This window comes from Bison bison, unplaced genomic scaffold (assembly GCF_000754665.1).
Source record: "Bison bison bison isolate TAMUID 2011002044 unplaced genomic scaffold, Bison_UMD1.0 scf7180017860804, whole genome shotgun sequence".
Classification (NCBI taxonomy): Eukaryota; Metazoa; Chordata; class Mammalia; order Artiodactyla; family Bovidae; genus Bison; species Bison bison.
The window spans coordinates 251,168-274,602 of record NW_011491376.1 but is presented as its reverse complement, the minus strand read 5'-3'; the positions used below and the strand labels follow the sequence as shown (position 1 = coordinate 274,602).

The 23,435-nt window shown below is 37.5% G+C and overlaps 1 protein-coding gene and 1 pseudogene across 1 annotated transcript in view; one reads left to right on the top strand and one right to left on the bottom strand.

Moving 5' to 3' along the window:
- LOC104982885 (RING finger protein 17-like) overlaps positions 1 to 23,314 on the bottom strand; it is a gene marked incomplete at its 3' end in the record, with an annotated part of 43,055 nt that extends 19,741 nt beyond the window's left edge. The window contains exons 1-6 of the mRNA XM_010832321.1: positions 23,185 to 23,314; positions 19,980 to 20,074; positions 10,689 to 10,780; positions 8,732 to 8,843; positions 7,399 to 7,479; positions 5,980 to 6,080 (exon numbers count right to left, since the gene is read on the bottom strand). Coding sequence (XP_010830623.1) covers positions 5,980 to 6,080; positions 7,399 to 7,479; positions 8,732 to 8,843; positions 10,689 to 10,780; positions 19,980 to 20,074; positions 23,185 to 23,314 — 611 coding nt within the window. The remainder of the gene's footprint in view (positions 1 to 5,979; positions 6,081 to 7,398; positions 7,480 to 8,731; positions 8,844 to 10,688; positions 10,781 to 19,979; positions 20,075 to 23,184) is intronic.
- Positions 11,659 to 12,046, top strand: LOC104982883 (annotated as a pseudogene).
- Positions 23,315 to 23,435: the final 121 nt, after the last annotated feature.

Sequence of the window (23,435 nt, the reverse complement as noted above, 5' to 3'; positions counted from 1 at the left end):
AAACCTTGACTAGACGGACCTTTGTTGGCAAAGTAATGTCTCTGCTTCTGAATATGCTGTCTAGGTTGGTCATAACTTTCCTTGCAAGGAGTAAGCATCTTTTAATTTCATGGCTGCAGTCACCATCTACAGTGATTTTGGAGCCCAGAAAAATAAAGTCAGCCACTGTTTCCACTGTTTCCCCATCTATTTGCCCTGATGTGATGGGACCGGATGTCATGATCTTAGTTTTCTGAATGCTGAGCTGTAAGCCAACTTTTTCACTCTACTCTTTCACTTTCATCAAGAGGCTTTTTAGTTCTTCTTTGCTTTCTGCCATAAGGATGGTGTCATCTGCATATCTGAGGTTATTAATATTTCTCCCAGCAATCTGGATTCCAGCTTGTGCTTCCTCCAGCCCAGCGTTTCTCATGATGTACTCTGCATATAAGTTAAATAAGCAGGGTGACAATATACAGCCTTGACGTACTCCTTTTCCTATTTGGAACCAGTCTGTTGTTCCATGTCCAGTTCTAACCGTTGCTTCCTTACCTGCATACAGATTTCTCAGGAGGCCGGTCAGGTGGTCTGGTATTCCCATCTCTTGAACTATTTTCCACAGTTTGTGGTGATCCACACAGTCAAAGGCTTTGGCATAGTCAATGAAACAGAAATAGATGTTTTTCTGGAACTCTCTTGCTCTTTTGATGATCCAGCGGATGTTGGCAATTTGATCTCTGGTTCCTCTGCCCTTTCTAAAACCAGCTTGAACATCTGGAAGTTCATGGTTCACGTATTGCTGAAGCCTGGCTTGGAGAATTTTGAGCTTTACTCTGCTAGAATGTGAGATGAGTGCAATTGTGCAGTAGTTTCAGCATTGTTTGGCGTTGCCTTTCTTTGGGACTGGAATGAAAACTGACCTTTTCCAGTCCTGTGGACACTGCTGAGTTTTCCAAATTTGCTGACATACTGAGTGCAGCACTTTCACAGCATCATCTTTTAGGATTTGAAATAGCTCAAGTGGAATTCCATCACCTCCACTAGTTTTGTTCATAGGCATAGGATAATCAATTTTACAGAAACTAAAAAAATTTGAAGGCAATGCTATGAATAACTATGCCAAGAAATTGGATACCCTAGATGAAGTGGACAAATTCCTACAAACACACCACCTACCAACACTGAATCATGAAGAAATAGAAAATCTGAGCAGATCAATAAAAAGTAACAAGACTGAATTAGTAATCAAAAGCTTCCCCCACAGAAAAGCCCAGACCAGAGAACTTCACTGGTAAATTATACCAAAAATTCAAAGAAAAAATAAATAAATAAAATCAATTCCCCTCCAAAATATTGAAGAGCCACAGGAAACACTTTCCAACTTATTCTGAGACCAGCATCACCTTCATACCAAAGCCATAAGAAAACACTACCAGAAAACTATTGATCAGTGTCTCTTATGAGCATTAAGTCAAAATCCTCAACAAAATACTAGCAAATTCAATCAGCAGAACAGTGAAAGAATAATACATCATGCCAAGTGGGATTTATTCCTGAAATGAAGTATGAGTACCAATTAATGTTATATAGCATATTAACAGAAAGAAGAAAACCCCCCACAAGATCCTCTCAAATAATAGAGAAAAAGGATATGACAGTTTCAACCCCCTTTCAGGATAAAAATACTCCAACAAGGAATTGAGGAAAACTACACCAACTTATAAAACTTACATAAGAAAAACCCACAGCTAACATTACACTAGATGATGAAAGACTGACAGCTTTTCTTCTAAGGTAGTAAGAAAAGGGTGTGAGAGTTTACCACTGCTATTTAATATACTATTTTAAGTTCTAGCCAGAATAATTAGTCAAAAAAAGACATAAAAGCCACCCAAATTGACAAAAGTAAGAAAGTGATGTCTTTTTGCTGATGACATCATCTTATAGGTAAGAAAGAAAGAGAAGAAAGTGAAGTCACTCAGTTGTGTCCAACTCTTTGCGACCCCATGGACTACAGCCTACCAGGCTCCTCTGTCCATTAGATTTTCCAGGCAAGAATACTAGAGTGGGTTGCCATTTCCTTCTCCAGGAGATCTTCCCGACCCAGAGACTGAACCCGGGTCTTCCGCATTGTAGGCAGACACTTTACTGTCTAAGCCACCAGGGAAGTCTTATAGGTAAAGATGTCACAAGAATAGTAGTAGGGCTAATAAATTCAGCAAAGATACAGGATACAAAATGAACACACAAAAAATCAGATACATTTCTACATACTGACAGTGAACAGTCCGAAAAGAAAATTGACAGGACAATTCATTTTACGAAAGAATAAAAATAAGACTGGACTCAGGAATAAATGTAACTGAGGCTGCAATAGACTTGTACATTTGCTGTATACTACATAATATTGCTGAAATTAATGAAGCCAAAATAAATGGAAAGATCTCTTATAATCATGAACTGGAAGACTTAATATTTGTTAAGATGTCAATACCCAAAGCAATTTACAATTTAAAGCCATCCATATCAAAATTCCAATGATGCTTCATGCAGAATAGAAAAACCCATCCTAAAAGTCACAGGAGATCTCAAGGGACCCCAAACTTCCAAAACAATCTTGAGAAAGAACAAAGTTGTAGAGCTTACACATCCTGATTTCAAAATTTGCTACAAAGCCACAGTAATTAAAACACTGTCCTATTGCCACAAGAACAGACAGATGGACCAATGGAAGAGAATAGAGAGCCCAGAAATAAATCTTCACAAACATGGTCACTGAGTTTTGACAGGAGTCTCAAGACCATTCAATGGAGAAAAGACCCATCTTTCCAACAAATGGTGCTGGGAAAACTGGATGTCCATATGGTAAAGAATGAAGCTGGACCCTTCCTTTACACTATATAAAAAAATTGGCTTAAAATGCCTCAAAGATCTATATGTAAAAGCTAAAACTGTAAAACTCTTAGAAGAAAACACAGTTGGAGAAAGTTTCATGATTGAAGATTTGGCAACAATTTCTTGGATATGACACCAAAACACAGAGAAAAATAGATAGAATTTTAGAAAATTCTAGAAAAATAGAAACAAAAGAGAAAATAGATAAATTGGACTTCACAAATTAAAAACATGTTTGGATCAAAGAATGCTATCAAGAGAGTGAAAAGGAGGGATTTGCCTGGTGGTCCAAGGCTAAGACTCCAAATGCAGGAGACCTGAGTTCAATCTCTGGTTGGGGAACTAGATCCCACATACCACAACTAAGACCTGGCACAGCTAAATAATTTAGTTCAACAATAACAACAACCTATGGACTTGAAGAAAATATTTGCAAACTATGTGACCAACAAAGGCTTAATTTCTAAAGCATACAAACAGCTTATACAGCTCAAAAAATTAAAAAATGGGCAAAAGACCTAAACTGACATTTCTCCAAAGAAGACCATTACTCAGATGGTCAACAGGCACATGAAAAGATATCCAACATCACAAATTATTAGAAAAATGGAAATCAAAACTACAATGACGTATCCCACTTCCCACAAATAAGAATGGTCATCATCAAAAAGTCTACAAATAAATGCTAGACAGTATGTGGAGAAAAGGGAGCCCTCCTATACTGTCAGTGGGAATGGAAACTTGGTGCATTCACTATGGAGAACAGTATGAAGGTTCTATAAAAAACTAAAAACAGTAACCATACGATCCAGCAATCCAATTTCCGGGCACATATCCAGAAAAGATGAAAACTCTAAAACTCAATACATGCACTTCAATGTTCAAAGTACTCAAAGTAGCAATATTTACATTAGCCAAGACAAGGAAATAACTTAAATGGATAAAAAAGATGTGATATATGTACATGATGGAATATGACTCAGCCATAAAAAAGTATGAATCAATGCCATTTGCAGCAACATGGATAGACCTAGAGAATATTACACTTACTAAAGTCAGACAAAGAAAGACAAGTGTCATACATCACTTTTATGTGGAATATAAATGAACTTACTTACAAGTCAGAAACAGACCCACAGACATTTAAGGGTAGAAGAGACAAATTAAGCATTTTGGATTAACATATACACACTAGTATATACAAAGTAGATAAAAAACAAGGACATACTGTACAGCACAGGGAATTATATGCAATATCTTGTAATAACCTATAACGAAAAAGAATATGTATAACTGAATCACTCTGCTGTACACCTGAAACTAATACTGTAATTCAAATGTAATTCAAATTCAAACTAATACTGTATTTCAATAAAAAAATTTTAAACCACAAACAAAAGGCAAGCCACAGGAAGAGAAAATATATGAAAACAATACATCTCATAAAGGACTGATATCCATAATGTATAAAGAACTCCTACCCCATCAATAACAAAATAAACACTACAAAAATGGGCAAAGGACTGGAATACTATTTCTCCAGAGAAAATACATAAATGGTCAACTAATAAGCACATGAAAAGATGTGCTCCATAATACTAGCTATCATGGAAATGTAAATCAAATCCAAAATGAGATACCACTTCACATCCTCAAAATGGTTATTCTTTTCAAAAAAAAAATAAAATGTTGGTGAGGATGTGGAGAAACTGGAACCTTTGAGCACTGCTGGTGGAAAAGTAACATGTGCGGCCATCACAGAACACAATTTGGTAGTCCTTAAAAAGTTAAACATAAAATTATTGTATGCCACTAAACTATACATTTTTAAATTTCAATTTTATTGGACTATATTTGATTTTCAATGTTATATTAATATTAGTTAATAATACTAAACTAATATTAATATTAGTTTCAGGTATACAGCAAAGTGATTCAGTTATACATATAATCTTTTTTTTAGATTCTTTTCTCATATAGGTTATCACAGAATACTGAATACATTTCTCTGTACTAAACAGTACTTTCTTATTTATCTTATATATAATAGTGTATGTTCATCTCAAACTTCTGATTCATCCCTCCCCCCACCACTAAACTGTACACTCTTAAACAGTTACAAAGGTAAACTTTATGATGTACATTTACCACTATTAAAAACATTTAAAATGCATGCACATGACTTATCACCTTTAAAGTCCACTTTGGCCACCTGATGTGAAGAACTGACTCATTGGAAAAGACCCTGATGCTGGGAAAGATTGAAGGCAGGAGGAGAACAGGACAACAGAGGATGAAATGGCTGGATGGTATCACTGACTCGATGGACACGAGCTTCAGCAAACTCCAAGAGTTGGTGATGGACAAGGGAAGGCTGGTGTGCTGCAGTCCACGGGGTCACAAAGAGTTGGATATGACTTAGCAACTGAACTGAACTGACCTATCACTTAGATACTATAAAAACCAAATGTGAGATACCATAAATATCAAGGAATAAAGAATATCAACTGATTCATTCAGAGTGATGAACCTGTGTTCTGGGCATTCCAATTAGAAATTAAAAAAAGAAACAAGAGTCAAATAGACAAGCACCATTTCTAAATACCAATTTATCACAACTTCTATGAGTCTGTCTCTTAAAATGCAAAATGTGATTAAAGATTACTTGAGATCATATATATCAACATTTTTAAAAAGGATGGATATGTAACAGTATGGTATGTGTTTCAAAAAATCATTATTATTTGCTCTTGATGCAAATAAACACATAAAAAAATGATGGCATTATGTACATGAAAATGTATGTTTGCATTTTCCCAAGTATGCTGAATTCTACAATAGGATTCAGAAATAGACAGCATTTCTCTGTGCTAACTGCTTTAAGAAAGAAATTATTTAACAGCTTTGGGAACAGAAGGCAAATAGCCTAAATAAATAAATTTTCTTCATTTCGAAGCTGTAAACATCAGCCTGTAAGGGAACCACCCATTACCTTCTAAACTTGTTTAAAATCTACTAATTTTTTTCAATCTATGCAGAGAAATAAAATGACAAGTTGATATTAAAAGCTTCAGTTGCACTGAGTCTGTATTTTTAATTTATTACCTGGAATCAAGAGAAGTGAAAAGCTGATCAAACTGCTTCTCTAGAACCTCTTTAAGACAGACCGTCTCCTCTTTTGTTTGACTGTGCATGTGTTCAAGCATCTGGGAAAAAGATAATACAAAGACCTAATTTGGTATTTTTATTTTGTGGGAATTGTGCTATTCAACATAATTTTGAAAAGTAAAAGGTACTTTTTGGACTCTTCAAAATAACAACAGAAGAGATCAGATGATAAAAATGGGAAAAATCACATGGTTAAACTTTAAATCTTTGTTCTTGTCAGCAAGATCACATCTTTGTTAGTACTTTGTACTGATAAAATTAGCAAAAAGGACTAGAAAACCCACTAAGTTTTCTGAACTTCTCATCACTTTTACTCAGTACAGGAAATGGATCATTTTGGATAGCTAAGTTTCTCTCTGGCAGGATTCCTTAAATTTATAAAAACTTAAAATATAACATTAGGGGCTTCACTGGTGGTCCAGTGGTTAAGATTCTGCACTCCCAATGCATGGGGGCATGGGTTCGATCCCTGGTCAGGGGACTAAGATCCTGCATGCCACACACTAAGGACAAAAAAAACCTATATATATATATATGCGCACACACATATTTTAATTAAAATGTTAGCTATTCCACAAATTTCCTTGTATTTTAAACAAAGACTCATCGCTTGAGATCTGTGACCTTTTTTTTCTTTTAATCTTTCCTTTTTGAAACGGTAATGTCTATCCTATGCCTGCTCAACAAATGCATTAATATTTTAGAAGTAGATAATTTACTAGTTTCACACATTCACAGCTGGAGAGGAATTTTGCCCCAGCACGAGTCATACCCTGAATCTCACCCATACCTGATTTAGGAGATACTTAGATGAGATTTTGGACTTAGATTTGATGCCAAAATTGGCTAAAAATTAGGGGGATATGAGATGTAGTAAATGTATTCTGCAAATACATATGTTGAACTCTTAAATTCTATGTTAGCTACAATCTTTTGAATGCCTTGGTGAATTTGCTGTTGGTAGGTGCAAGGAGCTTGTTCTTTGTCAATAAATGAGGGAAGTCTCTCTCTTGGGTTGATGGGCCAAGAAAGAAAAGAACCTAAAACTCTGTATAACAGTATACAGCCAAATAATGAGCAGTATCAGAATAGTGATCTGCAATGCTTCCAAGACAAAAAATTCAGCTCACAGCAAACAGAGCTTCAATTTCAGCAGGCTGACAACACAAATGGTATGAAGCTACTCCTAGGAGGGCATGAGTTTTCCATTCTTTTTTATGTTTCTCTCTCACTGGATTATCATATGTAAGCTCTATCTATCATGCTAAGCTCTACTACCTTCAGTGATATACATCAAAAGGGAACATGTCTTAATTTAGGATACAGCATACATTTAGGATCATACAGAAAGCTTACCTTTACAGCAATACTTAGTTGTTCAAAATTTTGGCCTGCTATCTTCAATGCTTCATCAATCTCTTCCACAGTTTTACTTTCCTAAGAAGGGAGAGAGGAATCACATACAAATACAAAATATAAAAACAGATGCTTAGATAGACTGTAACAGTTGCAAAAACATCAAGCTACCATTTTGTTTACAAAAGCAACCTAGATCCATTACAGCAATCTGAAAACATGCAACAATGAACATTTTAGAGTTCTGCTGATAGTATTCCAGACTTTTTTTTTTTTAGGTATCTTTCTGAAAAAATGGGATTATATCCTATAACCATTTTGCAACTCAAAACTACCTGAAAATAATGATCATGATCATAAATAATACATGTAAACAGTAACAGTTTTTAAGAAAATGAAGATTATAATCAGGCTATGTTAATATTTAAACACTGGGGACTTCCGTGCTGGTCCAGTGGTTGGGAGTCCATGCTACCAATGCAGGGGGTGAGGGTTTGGTCCCTGGTTGAGAACTAAGATTCCGTATGCCGGGTGGCATGGCCAGAAAAGAAAAGAAAAAAAAAAAAAAAACACTAAAATTAACGTACAGAAATTCCTTGATAAAAACAAAAGAAAATTCTTTTTTTTTTAAAATTTTATTTTATTTTTAAACTTTACAATATTGTATTAGTTTTGCCAAATATCGAAATGAATCCGCCACAGGTATACCTGTGTTCCCCATCCTGAACCCTCCTCCCAAAAGAAAATTCTTATGGGAAAAAAAAAGATTTAAACACGGAAGACAGTGCTCTTTCCTCCCCCAGCCCACCAATAATCTCCTTAACAAAACGACAATATTCTACTCAATAGCACTTTGGAATTTGTTCTGTTTCTAACCTTCAATTAAAAGAATATATTATTTAAAGTTATCAAAAGCCATAACTGATAAAATTCAGTCTTCCAACAAGAATTACATCATCATCAGTAAGTGCCACTAGGTCTTTTAGCTGCCATTAAAAATAACTGGAAAATTATACTTAGAATTTGGAAACTTGTATCTTATACAAGTTTCATAAAATCTGAATTCAATCTAAATATCTAAATAAATAAAATCTCAATATCAAGAGCACTAACAGCTGATCAAAGGCAGAATATGTTGACTTGGAAAGAAAACAATTGTTGAGGCATAGTTTAGAATAAAATAAAGAGACTGAAGCAAGGAGTGAAAGTTTACCTTTAAACTTCCCAAAAGAATCTGAATTATAGGACCCTTGAGAGCACAGGAAAGTCAAGCTACTAGAGAAAAGTAAAAATGTTTGGCCTTATCTCACTTCATGAATTACATTTTTCATACCTGTATTACAGCTGATGGGTTCAAAACAGTCCTGGGTGTGGAGGCTGAATGTTCTAAACTAATAGTTTGTTGATGAGCAGTCTTTTCAAAGTCCTGAGAACAATTCCTCATCCTGGAAAATGTCAAGTACATTATTTTAAGTATCAACATTAACATAATGGTTTTAATCTTCTATTTTGATTTTTACCCTCTATTAAAAATAATTCTTATGATGACTTATAAGGACATTTACAATGAGTTCTCAATTATCTGTGAAAAGCAAAGAGAGGAAAATCATGACTAGACATGTTTTCATATAAAAGCTAACTTTAACCAAGAATTCAACTTCTTAACCAATGCCTGAAAATAATAGCTTATAGTATAAATTGTGCTTTAATTTCTTAATCCTTTCTCCTTCCCTGATTTTTTTTGGTAGAGATGTTGATAATCACTCAACTGTCTTAAGCTCAATTAAAGCAAGTAAGTATACAAACAAATGCCAGCTATTAAAAAATGTACTTACAGGCCTGGCTAATGAGGTACTAAATTTACTAGGTAATTTCAAATGAAAAGCAAGCTGCATTTCTTGTCCATAGATGACAGAGTTTTTGCCTATTTTTTATCTTTATATCCCTACGTTGGCTGGCAAGAATAAGTTAATCATAGCCTAAAACAGCTTATAGAAGAAACTATGATGATTAGTCTCGTAGGAAGAAATGATACACAAAGTAATTTTTAAACATTTGATTACTTAAAAAGTGGATATCCATGTTCTTGAAAACATGTGAATGCATTAGCCATAAGGAGTCCATCATTCAATTCCTGTTTCAAAATACTAAAGAAAAACCAGGAAGGCAATGCATCATGTATCAAGGAACACTTCTATTTTAAAGCATATCACTATTTAAACCAAACTCTACTGAAATTAGGAAATAAGAGTTTTTAACCTAAGTATACTTGACATGGAGAACTAATTTGAAAACTGGCAATTTGGAAAAAACTGGGATACCTAAAACAGATTCATCTACTTATGAAAGTAAAATTTCACTTTGCAACCATATTTGACACTACATGCCATCTAGACAAAACTACAATCAGATTTGGCTTTCATGTTTAAAAAACAAGAAAGCTTCACAAAGAAATTCCAGATTTCTGTTTTGTCTTGAGAAGGATAACCTGGCACCACTGGGATATCTTAACACATAGCAGAAACTGGCTAGAGCTGAGCAAGGGCTCCCTCCTCTGAAGTGGGTGCATAATCCTTAGCACTCTTTAAAAAAAAGTCAGCCTCCCTCACCTGGTAAGTCAACTGCTAGATTCCTGAAGATGTCCCAATTGTTATGGCCACTGACTCTCATGCAGCCACAAAGATTCCTAAAGATTTATTCTAATCATTCCACTCAGAGGTTACGGAGGAAGTGATTGATGGAATACAAATAGAGGAGGTGGGAGCAGTACTGGCATTCAGTAAGCCTGAGTTCTACCTCTGGCTCTATCAATAAGCAGTAAGTAGACTTTAGCTAAGTCGTTTTATTTTCTAAATAAATAACTGTTCTGTTGGTTTCTAAGCACCCATTTAAACCTGGACAGAGGACCTGCAGCAGGCATGTGAAAAGTCAGGAATGCTAGCCTAAAGAATTTTGGATTTTATTGGCTAGGCCATGAAGAACCACAGAGCAGCAAATAATCTGGAAGAGCTGAGGTATGCAAAAGAGACTTAAAGAATTAAGTAGGGTGAAGAAATGGTAATTGTGAATTGTTTCCCCTCACTTTAAATGAGTACATACTAATGCTGCTTCTTTAGGAGTTGGATTCTCCACTTCATTAACAGCTCAGATAAATTATAAACTTAAAGAGCATTCTGTAAACAATGGGTTAGAGATACTGATATAAGAATGACCTTTTATCAATAACTCTAAAATAACTTTCAGAAATACAATGAATTTTAAATACTAAAATAAGTGCACATGGACCATACTTTTTAGGCGGCAATTTTTCCATAAAAGAATCTTCTTTAATATATCCATCTATTGGGCAGTATTCTTGTTTTGTACTTATAGTTGTAGCAACCTTAGGACAAAAGATTAAAAACAAAAAACCAAAAAATCATTCAGTAAATTGTTTATACAGAATTCAAAAAAACTAGTGTGCTATTCATAGAAAAATGAAAAGATCCTTACATCATCTTTAAGTCAAAGAAAAACATACTTAAGTGACATTTATATCCTATTTTAATTTTTGAGGAAATCAGTAATTTGGCAACTATCAACTAAATAGAACTAAAAATAAATAAATAAACAGAACTAAAATATTTTCAGTTCAGTCGCTCAGTCATGTCCAACTCTTTGAGACCCCATGGACTGCAGCACGCCACACCTCCCTGTCCATCACCAATTCCTGAGGTTTACCCAAACTCATGTCCACTGAGTTGGCGATGCCATCCAACAATCTTATCCTCTGAGTTCCCCTTCTCCTTCTGCCTTCAATCTTTCCCAGCATCAGGGTCTTTTCCAATGAGTCAGCTCTTCACATCAGGTGGCCACAGTACAGGAGTTGCAGCTTCAACATCAGTCCTTCCAATGAACACTCAGGACTGATCTCCTTTAGGATGGACTGGCTGGATCTCCTCACAGTCCAAGGGACTCTCAAGAGTTTACTCCACCACCACAGTTCAAAAGCATCAATTCTTTGGCACTCACCTTTCTTTAGAGTCCAATTCTCACATCCATACCTGACTACTGGAAAACTGCAGCCCTGACTAGACAGACCTTTGTTGGCAAAGTAATGTCTCTGCTTTTTAATATGCTGTCTAGGTTGGTCGTAACTTTTCTTCCAGTAAGCGTCTTTTAATTTCATGGCTGCAGTCATCATCTGCAGTGATTTTGGATTTCAATTAAATAGACAAAAAAGCTCTTTAACTCTCTGGCTGCCTGAAGATAGCTGCCATCATGAATGACACAGTAACTATTCAGACCAGGAAATTCATGACCAACCGACTACTTCAGTGGAAATAAATGGTAATCTAGGTTCTTTACTTTGGGAAGGCAACAGTAACTAAAACAGAAATTCAGGAAAAACTAGCCAAAATGTACAAGACCAGATGTCATTTTTGTATTTGGATTCAGAATCTATTTTGGTGGTGGCAAGACAACTGGCTTTGGCATGGTTTATGAATCCTTGGATTACACAAAGAATGAGCCCAAACACAGGCTTCTAAGACATGGCCTAGATGAGAAGAAAAAGACCTCAAGAAAACAGCAAAAGGAATGCAAGAATAGAATGAAAAAAGTCAGGGGGAATGCAAAGGCCAATGCTGGTCCTGGCAAGAAGCAGTAAAGATTCTGTAGTGACTGTATCTGTGGTGACTACAGATTTTTCATGAGAGAGAATAAACTAAGACCTTTAAAAAAAAAAAAAGATAATCCAATAAATGGTATGGATCAGCTAATCATTCTGAAGAAGAAAGTTACATAACCACCTTACATCATATAAAATATATTAGAAAGGGACCTAATAGGGACCTTCCTAAAAAATAAAAGATAAATGTATTAAAAAAATAAAATAATGTATACCTCTGAGATGGAAGTTTTGACTAATCAAAGAAAACTTAGAAGCCATGAAGGAGGGGGATAAAACAAATGAAAAAGGAAACATTTCTGAATGGTTAAATATAAAAAAATTAAATGTGAAAAACTGGGAGAAAAGAGTTAAAACACAAAGAACAAAGTGTTAATATCTCTATCACATGAAGTAGTCTTACAGTTTAGGAAAAAGACAATTCAAAAGGAAAATATGGAAAGGACCTGGAAGGATCTCTTAAAGATTTTCCATAAAGAGCTGAGAAGTTAACATGAAAGATTGATCAATTTCACTAGTATTCAGGGAATTTCAATTTAAAACAGATACCCATTTTTTGTCCATTAAACTGCCAAACATTAAAAAAATATGACAAATACAAACATAGATTTTTTTAGACATAATAATTAACAGAACCTGCTGGTGGAACTTTTTTTTTGGTGGGAGTGAGTTTGAGGAATTGTGCAAAACCCTAGTGAAAAAATCTGAAGCCACCTAGTGTTTATCATAAAGAGATTATATTATAGCATCGATGTACCATGGTTTATTGTACACCCATTAAAAATTATGTAGGAGACATTTATGACAATAGGTTAATGCTGGAAGGAATGTAGCAGACTACTAAATGTTAAAGTGGGGTTAATGTTTGGTGGGGAAGAGGATGTTCTGGCAAGCTTTTAAGTATAATGTACCAAAGACAGTTATCTATTATTAGATAATAAAGGAAAAGTGTTACTTAAAAAAAAAAACAAAAACAGATTGCATCAAATATTTTTAAGAGCACCCCCTAAAAATCAGGGCTAAAATCTTAATTTCTATCCACCTCCTCATTTACGCCCCGTTGGCCTGGCATTTCATAGTAAGAGGTTATTGTTACTACCAACAGATTTGATACAGGACATTTCACCCAGAAAATTTAAGAAAATATTAAATAAAACTGATTTAAAAGATTTCAGTTAAAATTGTGAGAGTCTTAACTTCTGATATATACAATAAAGATTTTATTCCCCCTACTCCAGAATAGCTTGTTGCTTAAGTTTTATTTATGGTGGTATTTTTGCTTGTTTGTTTTCTGCTACGTGTAACAGAAAAATAGTGGGCAAATTTACACAGCATTTTCTCTGTGGCTTCTGACTTCCCTGGTGGCTCAGCTGGTAAAGAATCCGCCTGCATTGTGGAAGACTTGGGTTCCATCCCTGGGTTGGGAAAATACTCTGAAGAAGGAAACAGCTACCCACTTCAGTATTCTGGCCTGGAGAATACCATGGACTGTACAGTCCACGGGGTTGCAAAGAGTCCTACCTGACTGAGTGACTTGCACTTTCTTCTGTGGGTTCTGACTTCAGTGATGAATAACAAGGCTTCTCCACCCAAGATTAAACAATTACCTATAGTCTCTTCTAGTTTACATTTTCAATTTGTAGGTTATTCCAATCCACATGTGATTTTAATATATATTAATCACCTATGATGGGTTAATTTGTCATTTTCTCATGGCCCAATATATTTTTAGACTTATGATCTTCAGTCCAAATGATCAATAAAATGCCAGTATTTCTGTAATGGAATCTAAGTATGGTCATATTCTTAAACAAAACCTGTCATATTGCTGTATATAACAATAGAATGGTTATTATTAACCATTAATAGGACTGGAATGCAAAAGTAGGAAGTCAAGAAACACCTGGAGTAACAGGCAAATTTGGCCTTGGAGTACAGAATGAAGCAGGGCAAAGGCTAATAGTTTTCCCAAGAGAACACACTGGTCATAGAAAACACCCTCTTCCAACAACACAAGATAAGACTCTGCACATGGACATCACCATATGGTCAACACTGAAATCAGATTCATTATATTCTTTGCAGCAAAAGATGGAGAAGCTCTATACAGTCAGCAAAACCAAGACCGGGAGCTGACTGTGGCTCATATCATGAAATCCTTATTGCCAAAGTCAGACTTAAATTGAAGAAAGTAGGGAAAACCACTAAACCATTCAGGTATGACCTAAATCAAATCCCTTTATGATTATACAGTGGAAGTGATAAACAGATTTAAGGAACTAGATCTGATAGACAGAGTGCCTGATGAACTATGGACGTGACATTGTACAGGAGACGGGATCAAGACCATCTCCAAGAAAACGAAATGCACAAATACAAAATGGCTGTCTGAGGAGGCCTTACAAATAGCTGTGAAAAGAGAAGCCAAAAGCAAAGGAGAAAAGGAATGATACACCTATTTGAATGCAGAGTTCCAAAGAATAGCAAGGAGAGATAAGAAAGCCTTCCTCAGTGATCAGTGCAAAGAAATAGAGGAAAACAATAGAATGGGAAAGACTAGAGATCTCTTCAAGAAAATGAGAGATACCAAGGGAACATTTCATGCAAAAATGGGCTCAGTAAAGGACAGAAACAGTAGGGACCTAACAGGAGCAGAAGATGTTAAGAAGAGGTGGCAAGAATACACAGAAGAACTGTACAAAAAAGATCTTCACAATCCAGATAATCACAATGGTGTGTGATCACTGACCTAGAGCCAGACATCCTGGAATGTGAAGTCAAGTGGGCCTTAGAATGCTTCACTTCGAACAAAGCTAGTGGAGGTGACAGAATTCCAGCTGAGCTATTTCAAATCCTGAAAGATGATGCTGTGAAAGCGCTGCACTCAATATGCCAGCAAATTTGGAAAACTCAGTAGTGGCCAAAGGACTGGAAAAGGTCAGTTTTCATTCCAATCCCAAAGAAAGGCAATGCCAAAGAATGCTCAAACTACTGCACAATTGCACTCATCTCACATTCTAGCAGAGTAAAGCTCAAAATTCTTCAAGACAGGCTTCAGCAATACGTGAACCATGAACTTCCAGATGTTCAAGCTGGTTTTAGAAAGGGCAGAGGAACCAGAGATCAAATTGCCAACATCCACTGGATCATCAAAAAAGCAAAAGAGTTCCAGAAAAACATCTATTTCTGCTTTGTTGACTATGCCAAAGCCTTTGACTGTGTGGATCACCACAAACTGTGGAAAACAGTTCAAGAGATGGGAATACCAGACCACCTGACCTGCCTCCTGAGAAATCTGTATGCAGGTCAGGAGACAACAGTTAGAACTGGACATGGAACAACAGACTGGTTCCAAATAGGAAAAGGAGTACGTCAAGGCTGTATATTGTCACCCTGCTTATTTAACTTATATGCAGAGTACATCATGAGAAATGCTGGGCTGGAGGAAGCACAAGCTGGAATCAAGATTGCAGGGAGAAATATCAATAACCTCAGATATGCAGATGACACCACCCTTATGGCAGAAAGTGAAGAACTGAAGAGTCTCTTGATGAAGTGAAAGAGGAGAGTCAAAAAGTTGGCTTAAAGCTCAGCATTCAGAAAACTAAGATCATGGCGTCCAGTCCTATCACTTCATTTTTTTGGGCTCCAACATCACTGCAGCCATGAAATTAAAAGACGCTTACTCCTTGATAGGAAAGTTATGACCAACCTAGACAGCATATTAAAAAGCAGAGACATTACTTTGCCAACAAAGGTCCGTCTAGTCAGGGCTACGGTATTTCCAGTAGTCATGTATGTATGTGAGAGTTGGAATATAATGAAAGCTGAGCGCCAAACAATTGATGCTTTTGAACTGTGGTGTTGGAGCAAACTTTTGAGTCCCTTGGACTGCGAGGAGATCCAACCAGTCCATCCTAAAGGAGATCAGTCCTGAGTGTTCATTGGAAGGACTGATGTTGAAGCTGAAACTCCGATACAATGGCCACCTGATGTGAAGAGCTGACTCACTGGAAAAGACCTTGATGCTGGGAAAGAGTGAAGGCAAGAAGAGAAGGGGACGACAGAGGATGAGATGGTTGGATGGCATCACCAACTCGATGGACCTGAGTTTAGGTAAACCCTAGGAGTTGGTGATGAACAGGGAGACCTGGCGTGCTGCAGTCCATGGGGTCTCAAAGAGTTGGACACGACTGAGCAACTGAATGGTATAGAGTATCAGTCAAAAACAGAGATGTTATTTAAAAAACCCATGCCACTATGAAAGATAAAGACTGATTCATATGTCCTCAAACTCAGAAATAAGAACATAAGCATACTCATTAACTCTGAATGGAATCATTATAGGCTTAAGCTTGAAATAGCATCACCTGGGCCTTCAACACAAGTCTAATGTGACTATAGGTATTACTTTTTAGAGTATATACATTATTTAAAAATAATAAACTTCAATCCAGAAATAGTCTATAAATTCAGACTTTTCACTAATTTAGACTTGATTCTTCCCTTATCTTTTTCCAAATACAAGATACCAGCAAAAATGTAAACTTTAAAAACTAACAGGGACTTTCCTGGTGGTCAACTGGTTAAGAATCTGCCTCCTAATGCAGGGGACTTGAGTTCCATCTCTGGTTGCGGAACTAAGATACCACAGGCTGCAGAACAACTAAGGGCACTTGCCTTAAGGCTTCCCTTGTAGCTCAGTTGGTAAAGAATTTGCCTGCAAGGCAGGAGACCCAGGTTCGATTCATGGAAAGGGAAGATATCCTGGAAAAGTAAATGACAACCCACTCCAGTATTCTTGCCTGGAGAATCCCATGGACAGAGGAGCCTGGCAGGCTACAGTCCATGGGGCTGCAACTAGAGAGTCCATGGGGCCGCAAGCCAGAGCCTTAACTAGAGAGCTGTCGAGCTGCAAGGAAGACCCAGTGCAGCCAAAAATAAATTATATTAAAAAAAAAAAAAAAACCTAATAAAAGAGTGGTAACAATTTCAGGAAGGTTTCTTGAAGGATTCCTTTAAACAGTGGCCAGCTTTAGTGCATTTGAAGACTGAATATAGTCCTCTGTCAATTATGTGGCTTATAATAGCACAGGGAGAAAGGGGAAAAGGCGGGTAGGATGGGACAGACCACATGTCTCCCAAAGTGAGAGGCAGAACTAGTCAAATGATACAAAATAGATTTGCTACAATCCTAAAATAAAAAACCAGTATTTGTAACAGCACTGTAAAGCCAAGTATACTTCAATAAAAAAGCACACATAAATGTAAATTTCAAAATAAAAAACTAGTATTTGTAAATACAATATAAACACTTGATTAGATGTTACGAAAACACTAAAAATAATATGTTAGTATTTTAAGAGACCATTAAACACAAAGTCATTTGCCACAAAAGGCAAGAGGTTACTGTTCTAATAAACTTGCTGTTTTTTTAATATCAGAACAGGATAGACATGAGCAGAGACAGTTACAGTGGAATGTCTCTTTCTTTTCCCTTAATTCACTCTTTACCCACCATAAGACTCAATCTGTCAGGGATATTGTATTTCAACCAGGAGCTAGGCTCCCCTTTGTCTTAACTATGGAGCTGCTGCTGCTGTTGCTAAGTCGCTTCAGTTGTGTCCGACTCTGTGCGACCCCATAGACGGCAGCCCACTAGGCTCCTCTGTCCCTGGGATTCTCCAGGCAAGAATACTGGAGTGGGTTGCCATTTCCTTCTCCAATGCATGAAAGTGAAAAGTGAAAGTGAAGTCGCTCAGTCGTGCCCGACTCTTAGCGACCCCATGGACTACAGCCTACCAGGTTCCTCCGTCCATGGGATTCTCCAGGCAAGAGTACTGGAGTGGGGTGCCGCTAGCTACTGTCAAAAAAAGGGAGAGGGACTAGGAATTTCCCACAATAAAAGCCATGATTCATAAAGTACATAATTCCGAAACAAATATCTTCTAGTGTGTAATGTTTCTGCTGTAATTTAAACCTGCACAAATCACATATTTGTATGTTTATATACATATTATTATATATGTATGTGAAAGTTGGACCATAAAGAAGGCTGAGTGCTGAAAGTGAAAGTCACTCAGTCCTGCCTCTTTGCGACCCCATGGACTATACAGTCCATGGAATTCTCCAGGCCAGAATACTGGAGTGGGTAGCCCTTCCCTTCTTCAGAGGATCTTCCAAACCCAGGGATCGAACCATTGCAGGCAGGCTCCCACATTGCAAGCAGATTCTTTACCAGCTGACCCACCAGGGAAGCCCTGAGTGCCAAATGACCGATGCTTTTGAACTGTGGTGCTGAAGAAGACTCTTGAGAGTCCCTTGGACTGTAAGATCAACCAGTCAATCCTAAAGGAAATCAATCCTGAATACTCATTGGAAGGACTGATGCTGAAGCTCCAATACTTTGGCCAACTGATGTGAAGAGCTGACTCATTAGAAAAGACCGTGCCCTGTTTCTGGGAAAGACCAAATGCAGGAGGAAAAAGGGACAACAAAGGATGAGATGGTTGGATGGCATCACCAACTCAATGGACAGAAGTTTGAGCAAGCTCCTGGAGATGGTGAAGGACAGGGAAGCCTTGTGTGCTACAGTCCATGGGGTTGTAGAGTCGGACACAGCTGAGCAACTGAACAACAAAAACAATATGCATTATTATATATATTCTTGGTAGCACTAGTAGCAAAGAATTGGCCTGCCAATGCAGGAGACATAAGAGATGCAGGTTCAATCTCTGGGTTGGGAAGATCCCCTGCAGAAGGGAATGGTAACCCACTCCAGTATTCTTGCCTGGAGACTCCCATGGACAGAGGAGGCTGACGTGCCTCAGTCTATACAGGAGCAAACAGTCGGACATGACTGAAGCAACTCATTACTCACATATGTATTTTTATCATGGTTAACCTGCAAACCAGTTAATCCACATCTAAATAATCAAGGGTCAACCATAACACTTATTTTAAAACTTGGAGAGAACTTACACATAATTCAGATTTGACTTTTACAATTCTATAAGAAAATCAGGTATTATTTCCATCTCACAAATGAGGAAACTCAGGATTAGGGCATAAGAACTAGGACTGCATCCCAGGTGGTCTGCCTCTATATTAACTGTCTGCCATGCTGCCACAGAAAATAATCGATACGAATCTTCAAAATCTGATCTCTCAAGTGGAACATTAAGAATTAAACAGAGATTAAGAAAACTTTCTAGGAACATACATATATAAACCGAGCAATACTTATATTTGTAGTAAATGCAAAGGAAGTTCAGTAAATTTTATTTTAAATCCTTAATTTGTTCTCATTATCTTGAGTGCATGGGTTTTAGTGCAACTGCATTATTTTTAGCACTTCTAAAGTTAACTTTAGGATGCTGTTTATTTTTTAACACATCTCTACAAGTGTAAATTTAATGACACACAAAGGTTGAGAGGCAGAGGAAAATTCTAAATTTGCTTACATGATATCAGTTTAGAAAAAGGGGATAGAGATTTTAGTACTTCCCTGGCAGTCCAATGGTTAAGACTCCACTTTCCAATGCAGAGGATGGAGCTAAGATCCCGCATGCCCCGGGGCCAAAAAAAAACAAAAAAACCCCATAAAATAGAGGCAATGTTCTGGCCCATTCGATAAAGACTCTAAAAATGGTCCACATCAAAAAATCTTTTAAAAAAATACAGATGTAGACTGATAAGTGTATGACCCTAAGCTTGCATTCTTTTTGATCACTTTGAATAGTTACAAAAACGTACGTGAAAAGCCTTATCTTTTGCTAGGTTTCTTTATTTAAAAGACTCAGCAGCAAATATCCAAGTTTTTAGTTCCTAATTAGAAGTATGTTTTATTTCTCTACCATTTTTACCTGTAACATTATGTTGTAATGTGATCGATATGAACAATAAAACTTACCTCACAATCAGGGCATGTGATTGTGCTGTATTCTTCAGTCATTAATAAGCACCGGTCACAAAAAGCATGTCCACATTGAAGTTCATGGTGGTGACCTACTGACGAAATTCTTCTGTGAATTAAACTTTTCAGTTTGTTAATGATGCATATTCAGTATAAGCAAAGGGAAAAATTAAAAGGGATTCTCTTCTATAGAAAAATATATCTATTTAGTTAGAAATGGATGACATTAAAATTCAAGAGAAACAATACAAATCAGAAGGGAGAAAAATCAGAAGAAAAGAGAAACCAGGCAGAGATAATTAATATTGCTTGCATTCATTTAGATAGTTATTTGGTACCTATAATACTTTGAATCTGCCAGCTCTTACAATCATATAAAGAAAAAATCATATAAAAAATCTGACATACTCCATTTGATCATTATAATTATCACAGCTAAATAGGCTGTAGATATCATATTTGACAACCTAGAGATGGATAAACATTTTGGTGTTCTGGGATAAATGGTATAATCCAGATCTAATTCTGTTTCCAAGTCTAATGTTCTTTCTACTTGATCATACTTCCGTCTGCGAATTTATACTTCCCATCCTGTGAAGGGGACAGTGAGGGTCAATTTGAGAAACTGGCAAGACCTTCTCTTTGAACAAAATAATGCCATTTGCAGCAACATGGATGGACCTAGAGATTGTCATACTGAGTGAAGTCAGACACAGAAAGACAAATATCATATGATATCAACTACATGTGCAATCTAAAAAAAAGGGGGGGTACAAATGAACTTACTTACAAAACAGAAGTAGAGTCATGGATGTAGAAAGCAAATTTATGGTTACCACGGGATGGGAAAGGGTAAACTGGGAGAAGGGGACTGACATACACACACTAAAGTTGGCTTAAAGCTCAATATTCAGAAAACGAAGATCATGGCAACTGGTCCCATCACTTCATGGGAAATAGATAGGGAAACAGTGTCAGACTTTATTTTTCTGGGCTCCAAAATCACTACAGATGGTGACTGCAGCCATGGAATTAAAAGACGCTTACTCCTTGGAAGGAAAGTTATGACCAACCTAGGTAGCATATTGAAAAGCAGAGACTTACTTTGCCAACAAAGGTTCATCTAGTCAAGGCTATGGTTTTTCCTGTGGTCATGTATGGATGTGAGAGTTGGACTGTGAAGAAGGCTGAGTGCCGAAGAATTGCTTTTGAACTGTGGTGTTGGAGAAGACTCTTGAGAGTCCCTTGAACTGCAAGGAGATCCAACCAGTCCATTCTGAAGGAGATCAGCCCTGGGATTTCTTTGGAAGGAATGATGCTAAAGCTGAAACTCCAGTACTTTGGCCACCTCATGCGAAGAGTTGACTCATTGGAAAAGACTCTGATGCTGGGAGGGATTGGGGGCAGGAGGAGAAGGGGACGACAGAGGATGAGATGGCTGGATGGCATCACTGACTCGATGGACGTGAGTATGAGTGAACTCCGGGAGTTGGTGATGGACAGGGAGGCCTGGCGTGCTGCGATTCATGGGGTCGCAGAGTCGGAGACGACTGAGCGACTGATCTGATCTGATCTGATATATAAAATAGATAACTAACAAGAACCTGCTATATAATAGCACAGGGAACTCTACTCAATACTTCTGTAATGGTCTACAATCAGAAAAGAACCAAAACAAAACAAAAAAATAGAGAGTGGATATATGTAGATGTGTTGATATAACTAATTCACTTTACTGTACAACTGAAACACTGTAAATCAGTTACATTCAAATTTTTAAAAAATCCTCTCTTAACGATCTAAGACATTGGCAAAGACAGAAGACAGGACAGAAGTCAGATGCTACTACTATCACACAAACATGACCCATATAAAGGTTATTTTTCACAGATTTAGCATTTATGAAGGGAAATACCATCTAATACCAACATTTTAATACTCTAAGTAGAATCTGAAGTTTATAGTAATAAATATGTTATAGCTATGTCATTTTAAGTCATTTAAAAAGATTTTGCAAGAAAAATGGGAAAAGAAACTAGAGAAAATGAGACTTCATTTACTATAAAATTAAGTGTTCCTGCTGATTTATATTAAAACAATTGCATTCTTTTGATAAAAAAAAGAAATTTAGTTTTTAAGCTAATGAAACATCTAAAACTTGTTTAAAACCAGGGTAAATTTTAAAGCTCTAATTTAAATTCCAGAGATACTGTTACTAAGGATATCAAAACTGTTTTACCTTTTAAAGATTTCTGATACTGTACAAGTCGAAATAACGTGGGCTGCATTACAGCTTACAAAGCACTTTGATAATTCCACATGCAAAGGCACCATCTTTCCAATTGAGTACTTCTCAGCATTATAATACAAACGTACGAAAGAACAGGTGATTTTAAAATGTCATGTTCTAAAACTTTATTTTGTAATACTATATCATCAAATAATGGAGATTTTCTATGAAACAGCAGCAATCGAAATTCGGGTAAGAGAACTTGCCTCTCTCCAAGAAAACACAACCAATTTTCTCTACGCTCAGGTCTCCCAAGCAGAGTCCATCCTGGAGCGACTGAGAAAATGGACTTTCACTTTGAAAGTATAAAATGTAACAGTTACACACGGTGATAATAAGACTCTGGCAGCTCCAAGAGTTTAGTTTCAACAACACACCCCTGCAGAGACATAGCACTCTAAGGCCTGTGAGGTTAGGGTCAAATAAACTGAACCTGTTTTCACTTGAGGAAAGTCTCAGTGAGCGGAGTATGGGCGCGCGTTCTCCCTGGATGGCCCAAGACTGAACACAAGATGCACAAAACCTAACGGGCTGTCTTCTGAACAAGGCTTTAAGCCAAGAGAGCAACAAGTCCCCCGCCCCCACACCTAATATCCGTTTTTAAATATCAGGAACCTTTGGTTACCACAACAAAACTATGCAAGAAAATGAAGTTTCGTTGCTTCTTCACCACAGAATGACGGTTAAATTCTCACATTACCCCTTTCTCGAACCTGCGACCCCATCAGTGGGGCAGTCAGTGCGCAGCAGGGGCGGAAAGCCGCTCTCGAGGCCTTGGCGTCAGGACCTCAAAGGCGGGCTGCGCGCTCGAGGCCTGGGCTGCCCCGTGCTCCCTCGCCGTCGCAGCCACTCCCTACTCTGCCTGTTCCTCAGCTCCCGTGACGGCAGGCGGACTGACCCCCCGCGTCTCACCCAGAGCTCTGGGCGCCCTTCTTCCACACCGGCTACACAGGGCCTCGGTGGCTCCCCGGGCCCGGCCGTGCGTCTCCACCTGCCCGCAGGAGGACACGGGGCGCCTAGCCCTCAACGCCTCAGCCGCCATCTTCGTGTCTCGAATCCCAGGCCCGCGTCGCGTGCAGACCCGGTATCCCTTGCGGCAGAGACCAATCGCCGGAGGCGGTGGCTCCAGGGAGCCAATCGGCAGCGAGGAAGCTCCAGCCCAC